We start from the raw sequence: 25785 nt of genomic DNA on the forward strand, positions 1-25785 counted from the left end.
GACGGATTGCTGACGCAGCTACATAGATGTGTGTATGATCCAGAGGTATCGAAACACGACAAGTGTTTCAGAAAGTTGCAACTGACACTGAAGAATAAATGAGAATTGTTTTAAAAATCAGTACAGTTGGTTGGTTGCTTTGAGGGGAGGGGACCAAACAGCGAGGTCATCGGTCCCATCTGATTGTGGAAGGACGGAGAACAAGATCCGCCGTGCCCTTTCAAAAGAACCATCCCGGCATTTGCCTGAAATGATTTAGGAAAAATCACGGAAATCCTAAATGAGGATCGCCGGACGCGGGGTTGAACCGTTCAAAAACGGTTCAAATGGCTCTGAGCACTATGCGACTTAACTTCTGAGATCATCAGTCGCCTAGAACCTTGAACTAATTAAACCTAACTAACCTAAGGACCCTCCCCCCCATGAACCATGGACCTTGCCGTTGGTGGGGAGGCTTGCGTGCCTCAACGATACAGATAGCCGTATCGTAGGTGCAAACACAACGGAGGGGTATATGTTGAGAGGCCAGACAAACATGTGGTTCCTGAAGAGGGGCAGCAGCCTTTTCAGTAGTTGCAGGGGCAACAGTCTGGATGATTGACTGATCTGGCCTTGTAACACTAACCAAAATGGCCTTGCTGTTCTGGTACTGCGAACGGCTGAAACCAAGGGGAAACTACAGCCGTAATTTTTATCGAGGGCATGCAGCTTTACTGTATGATTAAATGATGATGGCGTCCTCTTGGGTAAAATATTCCGGAGGTAAAATAGTCCCCCCATTCGGATCTCTGGGCGGGGACTATTCAAGAGGACGTTGTTATCAGGAGAAAGAAAACTGGCATTCTACGGATCGGAACGTGGAATGTCAGATCCCTTAATCAGGCAGGTAGGTTAGAAAATTTAAAAAGGGAAATGGATAGGTTAAAGTTAGATATAGTGGGAATTAGTGAAGTTCGGTGGCAGGAGGAACAAGGGTATAAGATGGACATCAACAAAAGCAAAACGAGGATAATGGAATGTAGTCGAATTAAGTCGGCTGATTCTGAGGGAATTAGATTAGGAAATGAGACACTTAAAGCAGTAAAGGAGTTTAGCTATTTGCGGAGCAAAATAACTGATGATGGTCGAAGTAGAGAGGATATAAAATGTAGACTGGCGATGGCAAGGAGGGCGTTTCTGAAGAAGAAAAACTTGTTAACCTCGAGTATAGATTTAAATGTCAGGAAGCCGTTTCTGAAAGTGTTTGTATGGAGTGTAGCCATGTATGGAAGTGAAACGTGGACGATAAATAGTTTGGACAAGAAGAGAATAGAAGCTTTCGAAATGTGGTGCTACAGAAGAATGCTGAAGATTAGATGGGTAGGCCACATAACTAATGAGGAAAGTATTGAATAGAATTGGGGAGAAGAGGAGCTTGTGGCACAACTTGACTAGAAGAAGGGATCGGTTGGTAGGACATGTTCTGAGACATCGAGGGATCACCAATTTAGTATTGGAGGGCAGCGTGGAGGGTAAAAATCGTAGAGGGACACCAAGAGATGAATACACTAAGCAGATTCAGAAGGATGTAGGCTGCAGTAGGTACTGGGAGATGAAGAAGCTTGCACAGGATAGAGTAGCATGGAGAGCTGCATCAAACCAGTATCAGGACTGAAGACCACAACAACAACAACAACAACAACCTAAGGACATCACACACATCCATGCCCGAGGCAGGATTCGAACCTGCGACCGTAGCGGTCGTTCGGCTCCAGTCTGCAGCGCCTAGAACCGCACGGCCACTCCGGCCAGCGGTTGAACCGTCCTCCTCCCGAATGCGAGTCCAGTGTGCTAACCACTGCGTCACCTCGCTGGGTGTCAGTACAGAATATTTCGGCTATACAGGGTGACCCAGATTTGTTGTGACAAACCCACCCCTTCGACAGCAAATATCACTTTGTACGCTTACTGACTGTAGGCGGAATGTCTTGATGTCTTTTGTTGCTATTCAGTAGTCGCGAGTGATTGCCGTGATTGCCAGTGGAGAAGACGGAGCTACCTGCTACGTAGAAAGGCCTTTTTTCCTATGAATGTGATGCTCTTTTGCCTCAGTGGGTGACGTTTTCGGACAGGGGGTTTCATCTGCAGTTTGTTTTTCTCATGTATACCGAAAAACAATGGAGTTTTTAGAGGGTTCTAGGAGAAAAATAAACTATAGATGGAAATCTGTGTCCGAAACCGTCGTCAACCTAGGCAGCATCGCGTTGCATTCATAGGAGACACGGCCTTTCTACGCAGCAGGCAGCTCCGTCTCCTCCACTGGCGATCGTGGCAACCAGTCGCGACCACAGAATGACAAAAAACATTGCGACAGTTTCCACCTACAGTCAGTCGGCGTACAAAGTGACGTTTGGCCTAGTATCAGTCGCTGGCGCCTAATACACTGGTGCCCAAAATTAAAGCAACAACCCACTATTTCTCCTTCCTGTGTCTAATTCATACAAACTGTCAACATGTGTCCGTACGATCATGTTCTGCACGCAAGATGATATTCCGGTCAGCAGGCAACCACACCAACGATGACGTCAGGGCACCTACCAATCGGGGTAGTGTTTGCTGTGTACACAGTCCCAGACGGTGCAGTATCGAACAGAAAAGACGCCTACCAGACTCTCTGCGGTGGAGGGCCGTAAGAAGAATGGAAGCAGGACAGTCGCAAACCGATACGGCCCGAAGGCTTAATGTGAATCGTTCTGCTGTTTCTCGGAGTGACGACAATTTAGAGAGATCGAAACTGTGTCCCGAAGATCAGGGCAGGACCGACCACGTGTGACATCTGAAAGAGAGGAACGTTATTTGGCCGTAAGGGCACGACTGTATCGCCTTAGTAGTGCACGGCAACTGGAATCTGACCGCGCAGCATCCACTGGACGTGTTTTATTGAGACAAACGGTGTACAGAAGGCTTCGGCAGAGTGGCCTTTATTGTCGGAGACCTGTTGGGCCGGTCGCGGTGGTCTAGCGGTTCTAGGCGCGCAGTCCGGAACCGCGCGACTGCTACGGTCGCAGGTTCGAATCCTGCCTCGGGCATGGATGTGTGTGATGTCCTTAGGTTAGTTAGGTTTAAGTAGTTCTAAGTTCTAGGGGAGTGATGACCACAGATGTTAAGTCCCATAGTGCTCAGAACCATTTGAACCATTTTTTAGACCTGTTGTATGTGTACCTGTGACACGTCTTCACAGGAGGGAACGTCTAGAGCGGAGTCGTCAAGATGGGACTTCACAGTCGAAACGTGGGCCAATGTTCTTTTGACAGATGGGTCCAGATTTGGTCTGGAAAGTGATCCTCGACGCATTCGCATCTGGAGGGAAAGTGGAGCACGATTTCGGGACACAAACTTTGTGCAAAGAGACCGATATCGAGGAGGATCTCTAACGTTGTGGGCAGGGATTATGTTGACCACTGGAATATCTCTTCACGAAATTGTATGTGTGAATCGGCAAGGTTTAACTGCCATCTGGTATCGTGAAGAGATCTTGGGACCCAATGTGCGGTTGTTGCAAGGTGCTGAGGGCCCACACTTGCTATTGATGGACGATAATGCTCGACCTCATACAGAAGAGTGAGCGATATTTTCTTGGAAACGGAAGGTACTGCACGCATGGCGTGGTCTGTTCGCTCTCCCGCTTTGAATCCTGTAGAGTATGTCCGGGATGCAGTAGGGAGACGAGATGCTTCACGTCGGCATCCACCAACCACTCTCCAAGACTTGTGAGCAGGGCTGCGAGCAGAATGGGCGTTATTGCCTCAACAAGAGACTGATGGCATCGCTCGGGGCACGCTCCGACATTGTCAGGGCTGTGCTCCGCCAGAGCTGGTCACACTCCGTACTGAGTAGATTAACCAGTTGTCGGAATGTGTGTGCAAATCCGTTAAGTTCGAGAAAACGAAGAACATTTTTGTCTACCGTTACGCGTTTGCAGTTCATTACATTCTGTATTCTTTACATTGTTTCTGCTATAGTATGACCTGTTTTTACACTGTATTGTGGCAAAATAAGAACAACCTGGCAATATATCCTTTTGTTGCTTTAATTTCGAACACCAGTGTACTTCGACTTTCTGTAGCGTTGCTGCATGACGTTTCTCGGCAGGCGTTCCTATCCTCGATTTGTTCCTCGAGACACCCTCTAGAGCGCATCGAAGTTTATCGCAGCACTTCTGGGACTTCCTGTAGATTGTGACGGTACAAAACCCCATTACTAGATGGATATTTCTAGTATGCAAGGACTGCTTTGTGGAGAGCGAGCTCGCTACATGGCTCGCGATTCGCGGAAGCGCGTGGCGCGCCCGCGCCAGATTTGCAACGGTCGGCGGGATGGTCTCCGCCCGGGTGGCGGCCACGTGGCCCGCAGCTTGGGGTATTGCTTGGTTTTTCGCGCATTACGCGAAAACTATGTAACTTAGGGTGAAGAGCGATGCGGCAGTGGATTGCGGTCAGCAATATGCACCTTCTGAAAGATCGATCTTTATTTCAAGTCACGAGGCGCAAAAGTTATAGTAACCTCAAAATCGGTTAATATCACGAATACTGAAAGACCAATAAAAATAGTAAATAACAATTTACAGGGATGAGCGAGAACTGATTAAAAACGTCTTGTCATAGCGGATCGAGTGCCGTAGTCATATGTTAAGATTCATAAATAATTAAGCTGGTAAAGAGGAATAAACAAAATTTGATGGGAAATTGTTTATAAAATTCATCAGAAAATTCATGACGTAAAGGACGGCACTATATAATATTTTGGGTGGCATCACACGTATTTTAAACTAGTTAAGTTACACTGTACACTTAACTTGCAACAGTTTTCATCGTTTGCAAATTACTATTAACATTTATCGCCCATAATTAATTAATTATTACTGATATGAAGAGTTTGAGCAGCGCAATGTGTATATCGCTATAGATTACGTCTAAAAACAGTGCTGTATGCAATTCTGTGTTAAGAATTTGCAGCACAGATGTCAACAAACAAATTTGCGCTAAGTAGCGAAATTTTGCAAAAACTAAAACTTGATTTACGGGCGATAGAATAATCCTAGAAAACAATGTAACATAGTAAATAAGATGTACTTTTTAGCGCGGTTCCGATTGTGTACTTATTACTGTCGAGGGATGTATGTATCAAAATTTGTAACCTTAACTGGTGAGATTGGTACTTGCATAACAAGAGGGGTTGACGTCCAAGGCTATATAAGCGAGCGGCCATGTTGGTCAGGGCTCAGTCGTTGGTCAGTCGTTTTGGAGGGTGGATGGTGAGCAAGCCCCACTTGTGGGTGGCCCATGTGTTCGTTTGAGAATTATTTTTCGTGCCGATTTATTTCGATATAGAGTATTGTATAATAGTGCAAGTGTGCAAGGATATAATTGGTGAACTGGAAGTGCTACGATTATTTGTGTGAGTACGATTTACGAGGCATACGTCGTCGTAAGTGAACATGTGGCGAACTGTGATTTCGCGCCAAAACTGTTAGAACAAAGAGGACAGTGGGACTTGTGGTTCTGTTCGAATTGATTGAATAAATTTCGATTATAGCAGCCTACATTACTCCTATTGGGGGCTCGGAGTCAAATTATTATTAAAGTAAAACTGTAAAACGTCTCACCAGTGATAATTTCATTGTGTGAAAGAAAAGGACAACGCCAGTAAATAGTGACTGAATTGTGTCGTGAAAAACTGATTTTAATATAATAATCGCCTAATTCTTGTTCCCTAACATAACCTGTACTCATGTCTAAATTCAAAAACTGTAACTATAACTATAACTATAAATGAAGAAACTGCAAAAAGGTGGGAATTTAAGGAGATGGGACCTGGATAAACTGAAAGAACCAGAGGTTGTACAGAGTTTCAGGGAGAGCATAAGGCAACAATTGACAGGAATGGAGGGAGGAAAGAAATACAGTAGAAGAAGAATGGGTAGCTTTGAGGGATGAAACAGTGAAGGCAGCAGAGGATCAAGTAGGTAAAAAGACGAGGGCTAGTAGAAATCCTTGGGTAACAGAAGAGATACTGAATTTAACTGATGAAAGAAGAAAATATAAAAAAGCAGTAAATGAATCAGGCAAAAAGGAATACAAACGTCTCAAAAATGAAATCGATAGGAAGCGCAAAATGGCTAAGCAGGGATGGCTAGAGGACAAATGTAAGGATGTAATCTCTCGAGGGGTAAGATAGATACTGCCTACAGGAAAATTAAAGAAACCTTTGGAGAAAAGAGAACCACTTGCATGAATATCAAGAGCTCAGATAGAATCCCAGTTATGAGCAAAGAAGGGAAAGCAGAAAAGTGGAAGGAGTATATAGAGGGTCTATACCCACGAACCTACTACGGTGTCGTAGCACGCGGAGAGGTGATACTCCGACGTGGCGCGTCCCAGGTGGCGGATAGGGGGGTCCTCACCGGTTTACCGGCGGACTTGAGCGAAATAAAATAGCTCTCGCGGACCAAACACTAAACAACCTCTACGGCTAACAACCGTAGTTGTAACTCGGAGCTTGCTCCATACAAGGTTGACTACCTTTGAAAGTCAAACATGGAAGGAAATCTTTCAAGGAATAATCCACCGCTTGGCAATAACCAAGGAAGACTGCACTCGGATACGGTGGGCAATCACCTGAAAGATAACTTGGATGAGTCGGAGCATCTGAAAATACCCAAAACGGACAGACGACCAAAACTCAAGACAGGACAAATAAACTACATTGCGACACACAATATAAATTCCCTCATACAACCAGGCAAACTCAAAATTCTGACGGATGAAATGGATCGCAAGGGGATTCTCATAACCGGACTTCAAGAAATGAGAAATACTGATCAGGAGCCGATAGAATCACAAGGATATAGGATTTATAAGGGAATACCAGGAAAAAGAGTCATGAAACAGTGTCCACAATTTGGAACAGGATTCGTGGTGAGTCTGAAAATAATAGAGTCCATAATAGAATTTAAAGCACAATCTCCCAGGCTCTCAACATTAACTCTAAAAGCTGCAAATAAAATGTACACAATAATAAATGCCCATGCCCCGACAAATGATAAAAATAATAAAAAAGAACACAGAGAAGAGGTAGAAAAATTTTGGGAACTCTTAGATCAAACGACGAATAACATTAATAAAAATCACATCAAAATTTTAATTGGAGACTTCAATGCCCAGTTAGGAAGGGAAAAGAGATATAGAGACATAATAGGGAAATGGACAGCACAAAGAAGCACAAACAAAAATGGCATAAGACTAGTGGAATTTTGCAGAAACCATGACATGATCTCAAAGTCGACGTATTTTAAGAGAAGACCAAGTAAACTAAAAACTCGGAAACATCCAGACTGGAAAAAAGGAGAATGGCAACTGGACCATGTCTGCATGGATAAGAATTACCACAAGGAAATTTACAATGTGAAAGTACTGAGAGGGACAGATACCGGATCAGATCACTACATGATAAAAATTAAAATTAAATTAACCCCATTAGCAAAGAAAAAATCCCACCAGAAGAAGAAGAGAACCTATGACCCTCATAAACTGATACAAAATGAGGATTATGAAGCACAAACCAGGGATATAAAAATAACAGATGATCTGGAAGAAATAATTCCCAAATTGAAACAAATAGCTGAACAAGTTGCCCCTATAAATCCAAGGAAAAAACACCAGTGGTGGAATGATGAATGTGATGAAGCAGTGTTGGATCGACACCAAGCCTGGTTAAGGCATCAAAATGAAAAAACAGAAAAATCATATTTGGAACTCACAAAACAAAGGAAGACAACACAAAAAATAATAAGGAGAGTTAAACGTCAGTACCAAAAAGATATACTTCTAATGATAGAAACAAATAGTGAAAAAACAAACTCAAGAGACTATTACAAAATATTTGGCAGACAATTACAAAGATATGATCCTCCAACATTAATGTTAAAAGATAAAGATAATAACCTAGCCCATAGCAATAGTAAAAATACAGAAATTCTAGCAGAAACATTTAACAAGTTACTAAATTGTGAAGATCCCCCAGAACTTCTTCAGATAAACACAGAAACCCCAATTAAAACACCAGCAGAAAATATAAATCCACCTACAATTAATGAGGTCTACAGAGCTTTGAAAGAACTCAAAAACTACAAAACAAGTGGAGAAGATCAAACGTTTGCTGAACTTTGGAAATATGCAGCAGAACCAGTAAAGATAGCATTACACCAATGCATAGTAAAAATCTGGAATGATGAGAAATTACCAGAAAATTGGACTACTGCTATAATACATCCATTACATAAGAAAGGAGAAAAATCAAATCCAGACAACTATAGAGGAATTTCCCTTTTGGACTGCACGTATAAGATCATGTCAAGAATACTATACAACCGCTGTAAATATCAACTAGAACTGGAACTGGGAGAATATCAAGGAGGATTTAGACCCTGGAGAAGCTGCCCAGAACAGATAATCACCTTGAAGTTAGTTATGGATGTCTACAAAAGAAGGCAAAAACAACTAGTCATAACCTTTGTAGATTTCAAAAAGGTGTATGATTGCATCCATAGATCTTCAGTGATGAAAATATTAAGGAATTTTGGACTTCATCCTAAATTAATAAAAATGATACAGTTAACCTTAACAAACACCAAATCCAAAGTAAAATTTAGAGGAGAAATATCTGAACCATTTACGATTAAAACAGGGTTGAGACAGGGAGATTGTTTATCACCATTGCTATTCAATTGTGCTCTTGAATATGTAATGAGAGAATGGTACAAGGAAAATCCTATGAATATTAAAATTGGAACTAAGAAAGATAAAATAAACCTAAATTGCTTGGGATTTGCTGATGACCTAGCATTACTAGCTAATAATATTCAGGAAGCCACGAAACAAATAACAAGCTTACAAAATATAGCACAAAAATTAGGACTCCAGATATCATTTGAAAAGACTGAAATAATGGTAACAGATCCACTTGTAATAGATCACATCACAGTGAACAATAGGGAAATTAAAATAGTGAAACAATTTAAATACCTGGGTGAAATTATAACACATAAATTGGACGAGAAACCTGCATGGCGAGCAAGAACTAATAAAATGATAAAAGCTCAAAAACTAACATGGTCTACGTACAATAAAAAATGTCTATCAATTAAAACAAAATTAAAACATTACAAGACGGTGGTTCAACCAGAGGTTACATACGGAAGTGAAACTCTTTTTAAAGTCACCCAGAAAAACAGAATTGACAAAATTTTAAAAGTAGAGAGAAGAATTGCTAGAACATGCATAAATAAGAAATATCAAAAAGCTAGGCAATGGCGGATAGTTCCAAATGAAGTGGTATACAGAGAACTGGAGCCCATCACTGATACTATACGAAAGAAAAGGATCTCTTTTTGTGGTCACATTCTGAGGACACCAGAAACCAGATTATCAAGGAAAATTATTGAGAAACTCTGGAATTTGAAACAACAAGGAGGATGGCTTAAGGAAATAAGAGAGGATATGGAAGACCTGGAAATAACTCTGGATGATTTACAGAACAAAACGCCAAATTTAAAGAAGTTGAGGGACACAGAAATAAGATTTAAACCAAAAATTGACAAACGACGTACAATGAAAAGGGTATTTACAGATAAGGAACGACGAAAAGCATCGGAACGAATGAAGAGATACTGGGCCACTCGGAAGGGGAAAATACCAAAGAAGAGGACCAGAAATGATTGACTGAAGTGGTCCAATGAGGCCGTAAAAGCAGAAGAAGAAGAAGAAGAAGAAGAGGGTCTATACAGGGGCGATGTTCTTGAGGACAATATTATGAAAATGGAAGAGGATGTAGATGAAGATGAAATGGGAGATACGATACTGCGCGAAGAGTTTGACAGAGCACTGAAAGACCTAAGTCGAAACAAGGCCCCGGGAGTAGACAACATTCCATGAGAACTACTGACAGCCTTGGAAGAGCCAGGCCTAACAAAACTTTACCATCTGGTGAGCAAGATGTATGAGACAAGCGAAATACCCTCAGATTTCAAGAAGAATATAGTAATTCCAATCCCAAAGAAAGCAGGTGTTGACAGATGTGAAAATTACCGAACTATCAGTTTAATTAGTCACAGCTGCAAAATACTAACGCGAATTCTTTACAGACGAATGGAAAAACTGGTAGAAGCTGACCTCGAGGAAGATCAGTTCGGATCCCGTAGAAATGTTGCAACACGTGAGGCAATACTGACCCTACGACTTATCTTAGAAGAAAGATTAAGGAAAGGCAAACCTACGTTTCTAGCATTTGTAGAGTTAGAGAAAGCTTTTGACAATGTTGACTGGAATACTCTCTTTCAAATTGTGAAGGTGGCAGGGGTAAAATACAGGGAGCGAAAGGCAATTTACAATTTGTACAGAAACCAGATGGCAGTTATAAGAGTCGAGGGGCATGAAAGGGAAGCAGTGATTGGGAAGGGAGTGAGACCGGGTTGTCGCCTCTCCCCGATGCTATTCAATCTGTATATTGAGCAAGCAGTAAAGGAAACAAAAGAAAAGCTCGGAGTAGGTATTAAAATCCATGGAGATGAAATAAAAACTTTGAGGTTCGCCAATGACATTGTAATTTTGTCAGATACAGCAAAGAACTTGGAAGAGCAGTTGAACGGAATGGACAGTGTCTTGAAAGGAGGATATAAGATGAACATCAACAAAAGCAAAGCGAGGATAATGGAATGTAGTCGAATTAAGTCTGGTGATGCTGAGGGAATTAGATTAGGAAATGAGACACTTAAGAGTAGTAAAGGAGTTTTGCTATTTAGGGAGCAAAATAACTGATGATGGTCGAAGTAGAGAGGATATAAAATGTAGACTGGCAATGGCAAGGAAAGCATTTCTGAAGAAGAGAAATTTGTTAACATCGAGTATTGATTTAAGTGTCAGAAAGTCGTTTTTGACAGTATTTGTATGGAGTGTAGCCATGAATGGAAGTGAAACATGGACGATAAATAGTTTAGACAAGAAGAGAATAGAAGCTTTCGAAATGTGGTGCTACAAAGGATGCTGAAGACTAGATGGGTAGATCACATAACTAATGAGGAGGTATTGAATAGAATTGGAGAGACGAGGAGTTTGTGGCTAGAAGAACGGATCGGTTGGTAGGACATGTTCTGAGGCATCAACGGATCACCAATTTGGTACTGGAGGGCAGTGTGGAGGGTAAAAATCGTAGAGGGAGACCAAGAGATGAATACACTAAGCAGATTCAGAAGGATGTAGGCTGCAGTAGGTACTGGGAGATGAAGAAGCTTGCACAGGATAGAGTAGCATGGAGAGGTCCATCAAACCAGTCTCAGGACTGAAGACCACAACAACAACTAATGCGCGGGTGCGGAACAGTGGACTAATGCGCCAAGTGTGGAAATCATCCCCTGAGAATTACATGAGAGCCAAAATTTGCAATAACATTCTTCAACCTACATATGTATATGAACATTCCCGTGAGAACACTGTAACCACACTTCCTAATTTACAGCCCCATCGCAAGATTCGACACACACGTTTAAGACACAACGCTCTCACCTGACGAGGGAATGAGACCACTGTGTGCAGAGGAAAGAAAACGCCTCCAGCTGCGCGGCTGAAGGTACACCACAATTTGCCTTACCCTGCGCCTGCGGGGTGGGCTCCGGTGCGGCGACGGCAGCCACCGCCGCGTTGAGTGCAGCCAGCATGCAAGGGGCGAGGTTGGCCGCCACGAGGTGGGCAGAGCCGAGCCGCGCCAGCGCGCCCGCCCCGCCGACCACCACCTGCTGCAAACGCAAAGCAAAGCGAAGCGTCACTGGCCGGGCACGGTAAAAGAAAGCTCAAGTGTCCCGTGACGTCTGCGCACCTGGAAACAGGCGGATCGTCCGGACCGACCCGTAGCCTGCGCTGACATTGGCACCGACAACGGCTGCCAGATGTCGCCACCTACATCATACCTACCTACATACATACTTACATTAATTCTTGTTCCGTAGATCACGAATACGACATTTCGTAAGGATGTGGGACGTGTCACTTCAACGTAAGTTTTCTTTACGCAAAATAATTAATTAATAATATTTTTACAGTTACTACTTCATATGTAAAAATTCCACTAGTGAGTAGAAGGAGTTGTCATTTAGAAATTCTTTTAATTAGCGTTTAAATGTTGGTTGCCTATCTGTCACACTTTTAACGCTATTTGGCAAACGACCAAAGAGTTTTGTGGTAGCATAATGCACCCCTTTCTGTGCCAAAGTGAGATTTAATCCAGACTAATCGAGATCATCCTTTCTTCTAGTGTTGTAGCTATGCACTTCGCTGTTATTTTTGAACTGGGATGGGTTATTAATAACAAATTTCACAAGTGTACATAAGTTTATCCACAGGATAAAGATAAAGCCTCTTAAACCAGAAAACTACACACAAGAACTAAATATAATCAAACAAATTGCTGTTGAAAACGACAACAAAACATACATCATAAACAAATTCAACAACATTGTAAAAATGAGACATAAAATGACGGCCACTCACTCGAGAGCACAACCAAAAGATCTGAAAACCCAGAGGCAGAACACACAGACAACACAGCAGATAACATCACTTCAGGAAAAAGAGCCAGATGGCACACACTTACATACAATAACACAATATCACATAGAACTGGAAACATTCTGAAAAAGCAAAGGATTCCAGTAACATTCAGAACACACAACACAGCTCAAAAAAGGCTAAGACCAGACAACAGAACTCAGACAAATTCAGCAATGCTGGAATATACCAACTCACATGTAACTCCTGTCAGGCCCAGTACATGGGAGAAACAAGCAGAAATTTCCGAACGTGGTACACAGAGTACATGAGAGCTCTAAACAGTGACAGCACGCATTCAACTTTCGCAGAACAAAAACCATATACTGAAACACAGCAACAGTGTATATCGACAACCAACAATAAAAGAAAATTATTACATACAAAAGACTATAGTGGAAGGGGAAAACGTTAGAAACGCAAACACAACGCTTTGCAACACGCTCTTTATCACTCTGAGGGAACTGAAACAGGACACAGTACAGAAAGCACACAAGAACCACTTCCCCATCACACACAGAGACATAAATCATGAACAGAAGTCGTCAGAACTCCCGCTACAGTTTTCATAGCCTTCTCGCAACATGCGATACACTTCTCGCGACACACGTGAACGGCAAGATGCCGTAATGTTTTGGATCATAAACAAAGTGTGAAAGTTTTGCTTTTCTATGTATAAAATTAGCTACTTGCCGTCCAACCTACGCGAGTACAGGACAAACTAAGCAGCAGCCTAGTACGGACCAAAACTGTACCCACATTACTACCGCATTCCCAAATGTATAACGCTGAGTTACGTAAGTTCATCTCTTAGTATTTGTTTACTAACAGCCGCTCACACAGTTGCAGAAGACATGATGTATGCCGAGAAAAACGGCAACAGAAAATGCGCAGAAAATATGTCACAAACAGCGACAACAATTGTTAAAAACACGCTATAACGTACAAAAAATAAGGTATTACGACAATGTCCACAAAAAACTATATTCAAAAAACAAACAGTAAAAATGTAATAATCTGTTAAAGTGTCTGTATAACCATGTTGTTTTCTGCATGTTTTAGATTTAAAGAACCCACTAATGATGGCAATGCAAAAACAGACATAATGTCTCATGGGATAACAGCAATCAGTGATTTTATAATGTTACTTAAAATCCGTCTTGATTGCAAATTTTTTATTCATATGACCGGTTTCGGTTCATTCAGAACCATCTTCAGATCTGATATTTCAGTTACAGGAGTAACTGGATGGGTTACTCCTGTAACTGAAATATCAGATTTGAACATGGTTCTGAATGAACCGAAACTGGTCATAAGAATAAAAAAAAATTGCAATCAAGACGGATTTTAAGTAACATAATGATGTCGATATTTGTCGTTGAATCTAGTTTCGGAATAAATAAGTAAGCAAAAAACAAAAAGTGTTTTGCATCAAAGCGGACTCACAATTCCCATATTGTTGTTTTTCGGCGACAGCATGATCACAGTGCATCCGGTCTCCGCCAGCTGTTTCCGGAATCGAGGACGCTAAACTGGGTTACGTAAGACTCTACAGGGTGCGACTGAAAAGTTCGGTGAATGCTCTAAGAAAAGGAAGCAAGCGTTACAAATGAAATATCGTTACTGGTCTTTAAATTAATCGCCATTTGCTACAACACACTTCTGGAATTGGCTGTAAGGGAACTGTCAGCAAGTGCTTCTTGCGTAATTGCTCGAAGCGCCGTGGTCACGAACTGTCGAAAATTCGCATCATTGCAGGAGATGAGCCCTGGTGCTGCCAGTGCAATCCGGAGACCAAGGCGCAATCAATGCCATCTTGTTCATAGTCCTCCCTGCCTCCTGGGAGTACAAATTCATGTTAGATCAAGCCCCTGCTGTCGTAATCACATTCGTCTTACTCGCATATTTTGTCGGCCTACTTATTTTGTCTTCGCTTAGTTTCCGGAGAACCAAGTCCCATCTCCTGTAATGACGCGGACATCCAAAAACGTGTGACCAAGGCGCTTCGAGTGATTCCACAAGAAGCGGTTGCTGAAAATTTTCAACAGCCTTACAACCAATATCGGAAACGTGTTGTAGCTGATGGTGGTTACTTTGAAGGCCAATAAAGGTATTTTGCTTGTAGCGCTCGTTTCCTTTATTTTCTGAGACCATCTTGTATTGTATGGAGGAGGTCAGAAGCCGCTTCAACCTCCTGCTCTGGGATGTGGGCCGTGACGCCGGTGTGTTCGGAGCCGAGTGCTGCGTTATAGCTTCTGCCATTAAGAAGACATCGAATGCATGTGGCTGAGCTACACTAACGCGCCAAAGATAATGGTACAGGCGTGCGTATTCGAACACAGAAATATGCAACCAGGCAGATTACGGCGCTGCGATCGCCAACGTCTGTATACGACAAGTGTCTGGCACAGTTGTTAGATCGGTTACTGCTGCTACAATGGCAGGTTACCAAGATTTAAGCGAGTTTCAAATGCCCACGAGCAATGGGGCACAGCATCTCTGAGGTAGCGATGAAGTGGGGATTTTCCCATACGACCATTTCACGAGTTTATCGTAAATATCGAGTCTCCGACATCGCTGCTGGCGTAAAAAATCAGCCGGCCGTGGTGGCCAAGCGGTTAAAGGCGCTACAGTCTGGCACCGCGCGCCCGCTACGGTCGCAGGTTCGAATCCTGCCTCGGGCATGGATGTGTGTGATGTCCTTGGGTTAGTTAGGTTTAAGTAGTTCTAAGTTCTAGGGGACTGATGACCTTCGAAGTTAAGTCCCACAGTGCTCAGAGCCATTTGAACCATTTCGTAAAAAGATCCTGCAACAACGGGACCAACGACGGCTGAAGAGAATCGTTCAATGCGACAGAAGTGCAACCCTTCCGCAGATTTCAATGCTGGGCCATCAACAAATGTCAGCGTGCTAACCATTCAACGAAACATCACCGATACAGACTTTCGGAGCCGAAGGCGTACTTGTGTACTCTTGATGACTGCACGACACGAAGCTTTACGCCTCGCCTGGGGCCGTCAACACCGACGTTGTTGCCTGATCGGACGAGTCTCATTTCAAATTGTATCGAGTGGACTGACGTGTACGGGTAAAGAGATAACGTCATGAGTCCATGGACCCTGCATGTCAGCAGGGGACTTTTCAAGCTGGTGGAGGCTCTGTAATGGTGTGGGGCGAGTGCAGGTGGAGTGACATGGGACTCCTGATACGTCTATATACGACTCTGACAGGTGACATGTGCGTAAGCATCCTGTCTGATCACCTGCATCCATTCATGCCCACTGTGCATTCTGACGGACTTGGGCAATTCCAGCAGGACAATGTGACACCCCACAGGTCCGGGATTGGTACAGAGTGGCTCCAGAAGCACTCTTCTGAGTTTAATCACTTCCGCTGGCCACTCCCCAGACATGAACATTATTGAACATAACTGGGATGCGTTGCAACGTGCTGTTAAGAAGATATCTCCACCCCCTTCGCACTCTTACGGATTGATGGACAGCCCTGCAGGATTTATGGTGTCAGTTCCCTCCAGCACTACTTCAGACATTAGTCGAGTCTATGCCACGTCGTGTTGCGGCACTTCTGCGAGCTCGTGGGGCCCCTACACGAATTAGGCAGGTGTACCAGTTTCTTTGGCTCTTCAGTGTATTTGTGTCTCGAGAAACACGTGGTGAGTACTGTATATTCTTTCCTTCATTATTGGAATACTGTAATGGATCTGGGAGATGTGTTATTTTCTACCGGATTTGTCGATACCAAATTGTAAATGTTTTCTTATATTTTTTCAGAATTTTTTTTATTGAAGTTTGCCTTATCTTATGTTAATTTACTTATATTTTTGAGAGTGACAGCATATTGATTACTATTAGCAAATGTGACGAAGAATATCAAAGAGACTGATTACAAGTGGAAGGTTGTGTGTTGTGTAAAATGTCTTTGACGCTGGAGTCGTCTTTGACTGTAGTCAGTCGGCAGTTAACTCTTGGTGTGTGTTGACGGTAGAACAATGTGCAGGTCGCCGTCATAAATAATTCGCTAGTGAACAGAGAAAAAAAAAGAATTATGTTACTATTTTTTTAATATAAACTTTAAGAAGAAACCACATTCGAAGAAATGGTATTTGAAGCACCAAAAATAAGGCAAACGCATTGAACCAGGTCATTTCTGCAGCCGACAAAGATGCATTGTGGAATCATACTTCCACTAGACAACTGAAGCCAAGACCAATATCGCCTTGTAAACATCTAACGGAAAAGGTACTGTCACGAAATATGCCAAATTTAAGTAAATAAAAAATAATGAGCATATTTCAACTGTGGGCTCAGCCGGGATATTGTGTTCACGTGATCTTCGACAGTGTTACGAGGAAGAAAATTTTTGTGTGTTAATACCAGTTTTCTCAGAATCTGTGTTACAGTATTTGTGTTCATCGGGAAGTAAAATTTTTGGAGAAGAAATGTTTTGGCAAAAAATATAATTTTCTACAGAAGAAAAAATTTCAAGAATTTTGGTCAACAATCACATGGATGGAAAACGTGGATTTGCAACAGAAGAAGAGTGTTCCAGATTAGTCACGAAACCCTTGTATTTTGTTAAAACAATATTTTTATCTTGTTTTGTATTGTTGTGTATAAATTTTTTTTTTCTTCACAATGACTTATGAGATTTTCGAGAGTATTGTGCCTAAAGTAGAAAGTAGTAATTTAATAGACTTCGAAAATCAGGACAGGTCAAATGAAACAGAAAGAACCGATCAATTTGATTTAAAAAGTTTTCTTGTAAATTTCACGAAAGAAATTAATCAGTTGACGACAATAAGACTTACTGGGATGAAAAAATTGATAATATTTTATTGCAAGTCCAAGCAGTGATCTTTCGAACAGAGTTGGCAGTGTTGAGGAAAAAATTGAATCTCTGGAAGCAAAAGTAAATGAAATTGATGCTAAATTGAGCGATGAAATTAATACTGTAAAAAATGAGTTACTGGCAGATAGGGAAAGATATTTAATTGATTTTAATGAGATAAAAGGGGAAATTAAAAATTTGGATGAGAACACAAAAGTTTTAGTAAAAAATGTAGAACAAGAAACTGACAATCGTTTGGTTACTCTAGAAAAAAAGTAGAATGCAATGATTTAGAAAACAAAAAATCTGTCAAAGAACTTAGTGAAAAACTTGAAAGTTTTGACATTGAATTTCAAATCAAAAATCACAATGTCAACACATGCAATCTTGTATCTAATATTCCAGTGAAGCACTTTTCGGTAGATGGACCCCTGCATCCCGTTGATTTTATACAGTATTGTAGGGATTGTTTTTTACCTCACTCACCAGATGAAATGAAAATTAAATTTGCGAAAAAATTCTTGGAAGGGGAAGCTTTGACTTGGGCAAACCAGATTGTAACTGTGGGGATGACCTTTTCAGAATTTGAATCAAAATTTCTGGAAAATTTTTGGGATGATCTTAAACAAACTAGAATCAAAAGTGAATTTTTGAATGGGAGAAACTATAGAGAATCAGATGGGAGCATGAAACAATTTTGCAAAAGTGAACTTCAAAAACTTATTCACTTAACAAAACCTTTGGATGACTTGATCAAAATTGATACCTTAAAGAGAAGATTGCCATCAACAATGCAGTTGAGTTTAGTTCACTGTCCTGATAGTAATGTTGAGCAGTTTCTCAATTATATTGAAAAGTTGGATAGGGTAACAACAAGAACACACAGTGGGTTTACTCAGAAAGGTAATGATCAAAATTGGGGAAATGATAACTTTCAAAAAAGGGAACAAAACAATTATCATGGTGTCAGTCAAAATTCAGGGGGATATAACAATTTTCAAAAGAAGGACCATAATTTTCATCCAAAACAAGAACAACATTTTCACGGAAATAATCAACAAAATAGAGAACACTTTAGGGATCAAAATCACTGAAATTTTGCTAGAGATCAGTACAATAGAAACTACAACAATCAGGTAATGTTTGGCATAGGAATGGGAACAGAAATGTTGATCAGAGACATTGGCAGAACCACAATCAGCAGTTCAAACAGGAACCAGTTGTAATTCAGGAAATAAAAAACGAGTAGACGCCCCCTTGAAGGTCCGCAAGGTTGAGGCAGAAGGTGAGCATGATGAAAGGACCAATGGATGTGATTATCATAAACCCAAACATGACAGTTCCAAACCTAAGCTATCACATGAGGTTATTAGTTGTTACTTATTGAAAAAATTTCAAGAGGAGAATAATGATGATATTGATAAAGATAAAATTTTCAGTACACAAGAACATACAGTAGATAAAAGTAATTGTGATTCATTTAATGTAACAGAGTTTTACACTTGGACAGAAAAGAGCAACACTTTGTCAGATGATGTAATTTCTAGTAGTTCAGAGACATGTGTGAATGAAAGAGAGAATGCATGCTGTGAGAATGAAAATATTGGTGAAAGGGATCTGGTAACTTAAGAAAGGGGAAATTATATTTTGGGGGATAATTTGAATGTGTATGACCTGAATATGTATAATGATAATGATGTTGATGATAAAGTTGATAATGATGGTAATGGTATTGATGATAATGTTGAGGAAAGGTGTTTCATTAGTTTAAATAGGGAGCTGGGTATACACATGGTTGAAAATGGATTAAATAGTGAGAATATTATAGAAATTCCCAGGGATGTTACCAGGATGAATAAGGCTCGCAAGCAGGGTGTATGTGAAAGTGTGAATTTTGATGTTGTTGGTAAAGAATCTGACTTCACAAATAATGATGACACATGTAGAACTTCTAGCCTAAGTGAAACTTTTACAGATACTAATGACACACACACATTTCTTAATAATCTATGGCTGAACAGTGAAACTATTTCTTTTGACAAGAACTTTAGAAAGATGCCTATTAATGTATGTGAAACTATATGTCCTGAGTGGTGGAAAAAGATGAGATATTTTATTTTTGAAAAGCTGAAGGATAAGTACTTCAATAGTATACAATGTGATTTGGATGAAAATTCTTGGCTATTTGAGATAATAGAGTGTACTAATGACAATTTTGTATCTTGTGCAAATTTTATAACTGTGACAAATAATACATGTAATGATATACCATATGATTCTGATAAGTATAGGTTTGGGGAAATTGAAAGTGATTTATTACATGAGGATACAGGTTCTGAGAAAAGGGATCAATTTTGCAGTCCTTATATAAAAGTTCAAATAGGGTCATGGATTGGTAAATGTTTAATTGATACAGGAAGTGAGATCTCGGGAATATCTGAAAGGTTAAGCAAGAAATTGAAAGCAGGGAAGGATTACATTGAAATGCCAGTTGTTGGGATAAAGATAAAAGGTGCTACTGGGAAGAGCAGTAAATTGGTAAAAAGCCAGGCTTTAGTGACATTTTTAATTGAAGGCAAGTTGTTCACACATGGATGTTTTGTAATTCAGGAATTTAATGAGGATTTTCTTTTGGGTGTGAATTGTATAGTAAAAGTAAATACAGCATTTGATTGGGTTGGAAGAAAACTTTTGATAGAAACTAGTGAAAGGGAATACATTCAGACAAATTTTGTGAACACACTTGGTGATCAGAGTAATGGAAATTTGACAGTATCAATTTACTTAAAGAAAATAGATTGGAGAATATTGAAATTCATAGATTTGATACTGATGAAGTTGAATTTGGGAATTTAGTAAATTTGAAAATTTCAGAAACATAAAATTTATCTGGGGAGCAAAAACAACAGTTAGAAAATCTGCTGTGGGAATACAGTGATGTTTTCAGTGACATACCTGGTAGGGTAAAGGGTTATCAGTGTGAGCTTCAGGTAAAGCCTCATGAACCATTTTTCATAAAACCATACAGTATTGCAATATCAAAAAGACCTGCTGTTGAGAAAGAGCTGAAAAAGATGGAAGGATGTAATATAATAGAAAGGAGTATCAGTGCATATAATAATCCTCTAGTAGTAGTTTCGAAAAAAGATGGTGGAGTAAGATTGGTTTTGGACTCTAGACACTTAATCAAAATTTTGTTCAGACAAACAGACCATCCCAAAAATATTGATGAGTTACTCTATAAATTTACAGATATAAAATATATGTCAAGTTTGGATCTAACTTCGGGTTTTCGTCAGGTACCACTTTCGGTTAATTCTAGAAAATATACTGCTTTCTTGTACAATGGTAAGAGTTACCAATATTGTGTTGTGCCATTTGGGTTAAATTCTACTGTTTCCGAATTTATAAGAGCTTTGGATCATGTACTGGGGCAAGAACTTGTATCTAAAGTGATAATTTATGTAGATGACATTTTGGTTACAGGGCAAAATTGGGAGAAACATTTTTCGATTTTGAAGTCAGTTTGTGAAAAACTTAAAAAAGGGGGGATGATATTGAAATTAGAGAAATGTAAGTTTGCAGTTTCTGAATTATAATTTTTGGGTCATGTTGTCACAGACAAGGGAATTTTGGCAGATCCAGAAAAAATTAAAGCAATTTCAGAAATTCCTATTCCTAAGACTAAAAAACAATTAAAGTCGTTCTTTGGGTTATGCGGTCATTACCGAATTCATATAAGTGATCAGAGTCTGAATGCACCATGTTTAAGTCAGTTACTTAAGAAAAACACTGTTTGGGTTTGGGATAAAAGTTGTCAGGAAGAGTTTGATAAAATTAAGCAAGAGTTGAGGAAGCAACACTTATTACACAGACCTGATTTTAATTTACTATTTTGTTTGAACACTGATAGCAGTAATTATGGGCTTGGAGCAGAGTTATTTCAAGAAAGAGCAGAGAATGGAGTTAAGATACATTGTACCATAGCATTTGCAAGCAGAATGTTGCTCAAGCATGAGAAAAATTATACAGTCACAGAGAAGGAACTTTTGGCAATTCATTGGGCTTTTACAAAATTTAGAATTTACCTTATTGGACATAAGACCATAGTATTTTCGGATCACAAAGCTTTGAGTTACTTACAAGAGCGCAAGTTATACCACAGTAGACTGACCAGATGGGCAATATTTCTGCAACAGTTTGACTTTGAAATCAAGCACATAAAAGGTTCTGAGAATGTAGTAGCTGATTCACTTTCAAGGTTACCAATTGGGGGAGAAAAGCAGATTTTTGAAAAAGAGGAGGAAAAGCAATTCAAAATTAGATACCTGAAAGGGGTGGGAAATGAGAAAACAATTAGAGCTGTGTGTAACAAAATTAGAAAAAATCAAAATTTAGATCAAAGTTGGAAACTAATCAAAGAATGTCTAGACAAGAAGGGGTATGAGAAACTTGATAAATTTTACAAATTGCATAAGGGGATTTTATTTCGGAGACCAGATGTAGATTCTGATAATTGGAAACTGTGTTGGCCAGAGGCAGATGCTGAAAAGCTGATCATTTACATACATGAAAGTTTTGGTCATTGTGGGATATAGAAGTGCATTCAAAAGATACAAGAAAACGTTTATTTTCACATTATTGGAAAGAAGGTAAGAAAAGAATTGGCAACCTGTGACAAATGTCAGAGAGTTAAAGTGAGCAATCAAAGACGTGGTGGAGAGATGCAAAACATTATTCCAGAAAAACCTTTAGATCTTATCTCTGTGCACTTATATGGAATGTTACCAAAGAGTAAAGGTGGTCACTGTTACATATTTGTTATGGTAGATGTATTTTCAAAATTAATTAAACTATATCCAGTGAAAAAACTACTAGCCATGAAATTATAATAAAAATTGAAAGAGATTATTTCACACAGGTGGGTAAACCAAAAGCTATATTATCAGATAATGGTTCACAGTTCACCTCTAAAATTTGGAAAAAGTTTATTGACAGATCAAAATTGAAGCATATACGTATATCTGTTTATTCTCCATCCACCAATCCTGCAGAAAGATATATGAGAGAAATTGGGAGACTTTGTAGAACCTATTGTAGCCATAAACATCCAACCTGGTTTGAGCACATTCGAAATTTTGAATATATTATGAATAGCCTACAACATAGTTCCACAGGATGTTCACCATATGAGATAATGTTTAATATTAGACCTCCAAATCTTATATCAGAACATACTGAATTTCCTAAATGTACACCTTTAACCATGCAAGAGAGAGAAGATATTGTCAGGGAAACTATGAGGAAACAAGGGGAAAAGAGGAATAAAAGACATAACAATAGGGTAAAATTAACCACTTTCAAAATTGGGGATCTTGTTCTGGTCAAATCTCATGAAAAATCAAAAATGTTTACTTCAGAAATTAAATAATTCTTTGATATCTATATTGGGCCTTTTGAAGTCATAGAAAATCCACACCCTAACGCTTACCGTTTGGTGTACCCTAAGTCAAAGAAATTATTTGGTCTCAGGAAAGTTGTCTCTTTGAAACTATATAAACAGAAATCAAAATTTCAAAATTTAAATAACCTATTTTCATCTAAAACAAAAGTCCTCCACTGGAATATGCTTGTTAGAACAAAACTACCTGTACAACCAAGTATGTATATTTGCATGTATAAATTAATAATTTGAAGTCACATGTTAATTGAAACTGATGAAAAAATACTGAGAAAGATTTATTTTTACTTTTTTACAAAAGAAAAGTCTTCATAGTGAGCATTCCGAATATTTTTAATTTTTGGAAGCTAAGTCTTCCCTGTGGGTGAAGGCATGCATGTGAGGACATGCATGCAAAGGTATAAGTTTCAAAACCAATTTTAGATAAAGCCTCATGATATATGAGCAATTTATTGTTCTTTATACTGATGTTGTGGGGAGTGAAAGTACTCTTCACAATAATGTGACTTGTAGTAATATTGTAGTAGAGAGGCAAGTGTACATAAATAATTGCAAAACATTTAGATAAACTGATGTATCTTTAGCTGTACTAAAAGAAGAAAATCATAAGCAAAAAAATACAAAATAAAAAAAAATCATAAGCATAAAAATATACAAAATAAGAAAAAACCATGACTAAAAAAATATAAAATTCAAAAAAATCAGAAGTAAAAAAATATAAAAGGCAAATATATATAAAAAACACTGCACTATATATGTTCATGAGCCAGTTGGCACAGTGTGACCAAAGAAGTGGTTGTAGATATCTTATTCTAGCAAAGAAGTTTTATCTTACTATTATTTTCAATCTGTATGCTGTATTTTAGACTATTTCTCATGTATGTTTTATGCCATGTATATTTGTCATGTTAAATAATTTCTGTACTTGAATTTTTTGTGTATGAGATTGATGGGGAAGGATCATTGCAACAACAGTCAGTAACAAGTCCACAGATTCAAAGAGTCCAAAATTTGGAAGAGGTTATCAGACTGCATCATTAATGTACTAATTGTGTAATACAGATCCATTACTGAGTGTGGTCGGGATTTTGTTGTATATGTTCATAACAACAAAAGCCCTGGGGAGCAGTTGTAATGGATCTGGGAGATGTGTTATTTTCTACCGGATTTGTCGATACCAAATTGTAAATGTTTTCTTATATTTTTGTCATAATTTTTTTTATTGTAATTTGCCTTATCTTATGTTAATTTACTTATATTTTTGAGAGTGACAGCATACTGATTACTATTAGTAAATGTGACGAAGAATATCAAAGAGACTGATTACAAGTGGAAGCTTGTGGAATCATACTTCCACTAGACAACTGAAGCCAAGACCAATATCGCCTTGTAAACATCTAACGGAAAAGGTACTGTCACGAAATATGCCAAATTTAAGTAAATAATAATAGTGAGCATATTTCAATACCAAGATAAGTTTTTCGAATGTATGACATGAAGAGAGACACGTTCTGTTACATAGTCGAGATGATTTTCGGTGACACTGAAAAGCAAGATTACAAGCAACTTCAAATACATTCAGCAAAACAATGATATGTCAGTTACCCACCAGCGCGTGAAAGACAAACATAAATTTTAGAATAAGATACCCTGAGCACCTGAGGTACTCAAAATCAGAAACACATTGCCTACACCATATTTCAAAACCACCTCACATAGCGGAATTACCATCCTACTGGCATAAAAACACCAGTAATTCGTAGACAATTAATGCCCACGTACCACAACACAGAAATGATCCAGTACAGAAACTTTAGTCGTCAAAAGCGATGTACGCCACCCTCCTCACTTGATCATATTGTTTTTGGAAGTTATAATCTAGGCTTAAAATTTCCAGTTCAGATTTTGCCTGTGCTGCAGATGACATGTTACACTGAGTAATGATATGAGGCTGAAATGGCTAGACAGCCACAGAACATACATAACGTAGTATAAGATAACGTTGAAGCTGATTCGCCTGAAGAAAACTCTCTACGTTCGGGCGGTGAAACTGGTTGCCCTAAGACCACGAATGTACAGGTCTACTGATTTAAAAAGATAAGCTGTCTTTGGGTGATGTCGATCATCGGCGGGTGATGTCGGCCATCAGCGGAAACCCCTTATGTCCGTGCCATTGTGACTGTACTCTTAGATCACGAATACTATGCTGGGCACTAAAATTGCAGCACCAGGAAGGATAGCGAACAGCTAAATTTGGCTACTGTGCATACACAATGTAGTAGAAAGAGTGGATGATCAAAACTGAAATGAAATGATCGTATAGCAGGCAAGAGGGCTGTTCGGCCAGCAGGTGCAAATCCGTCAGGTATGTATGCTATTTTGGTCACTCTGTAAATTCTGTTTCTTACGTAAATATCGATATGCGCAGCTCACACAGAGTAAAGCCATGTAGCTGAGTAACCTTTGACTATTGCCCTGCCGAAGGTCGCTAGCAAAATTAAGCGCAGTCTAAGTTGAGCAGTGTTGAGTAGAAGACGTGTTTTGAAGAATGGCTAGGAAATTTTGTTTATACGTGAGATATGGGATCGATGGAATTAGATTATTAATATTTTTGGACAATTTTGGAGAGAGAAGCTAAGGAGATTATTTGTGAGTTTTTCTGGAATGTTGAGAGATTGAGGTAGGCACGCAAGAACGTAGGATTGTTTTGTGTTATTAAGATTGTAGTAACAGAGCCCAGACAGTAGCACTGTTACATGGATTGCTCTGCTAGGAAGATGAGATTTCCCTTGCTTGCAGTTATTCCTTAAAGTCATGTTACGTCATTACTATTGTGAACA

General features: G+C 39.5%; 1 protein-coding gene across 1 annotated transcript in view; it reads right to left on the reverse strand.

The window, feature by feature from the left end:
• The window catches only part of LOC126199674 (uncharacterized), a 439743-nt gene that overhangs the window by 56895 nt on the left and 357063 nt on the right, over positions 1 to 25785 (reverse strand). Inside the window, exon 6 of the mRNA XM_049936602.1 lies at positions 11683 to 11827. Within this exon, the coding sequence (XP_049792559.1) occupies positions 11683 to 11827 (145 nt within the window). The remainder of the gene's footprint in view (positions 1 to 11682; positions 11828 to 25785) is intronic.

This window comes from Schistocerca nitens, chromosome 8 (genome assembly GCF_023898315.1).
Source record: "Schistocerca nitens isolate TAMUIC-IGC-003100 chromosome 8, iqSchNite1.1, whole genome shotgun sequence".
Lineage (NCBI taxonomy): Eukaryota > Metazoa > Arthropoda > Insecta > Orthoptera > Acrididae > Schistocerca > Schistocerca nitens.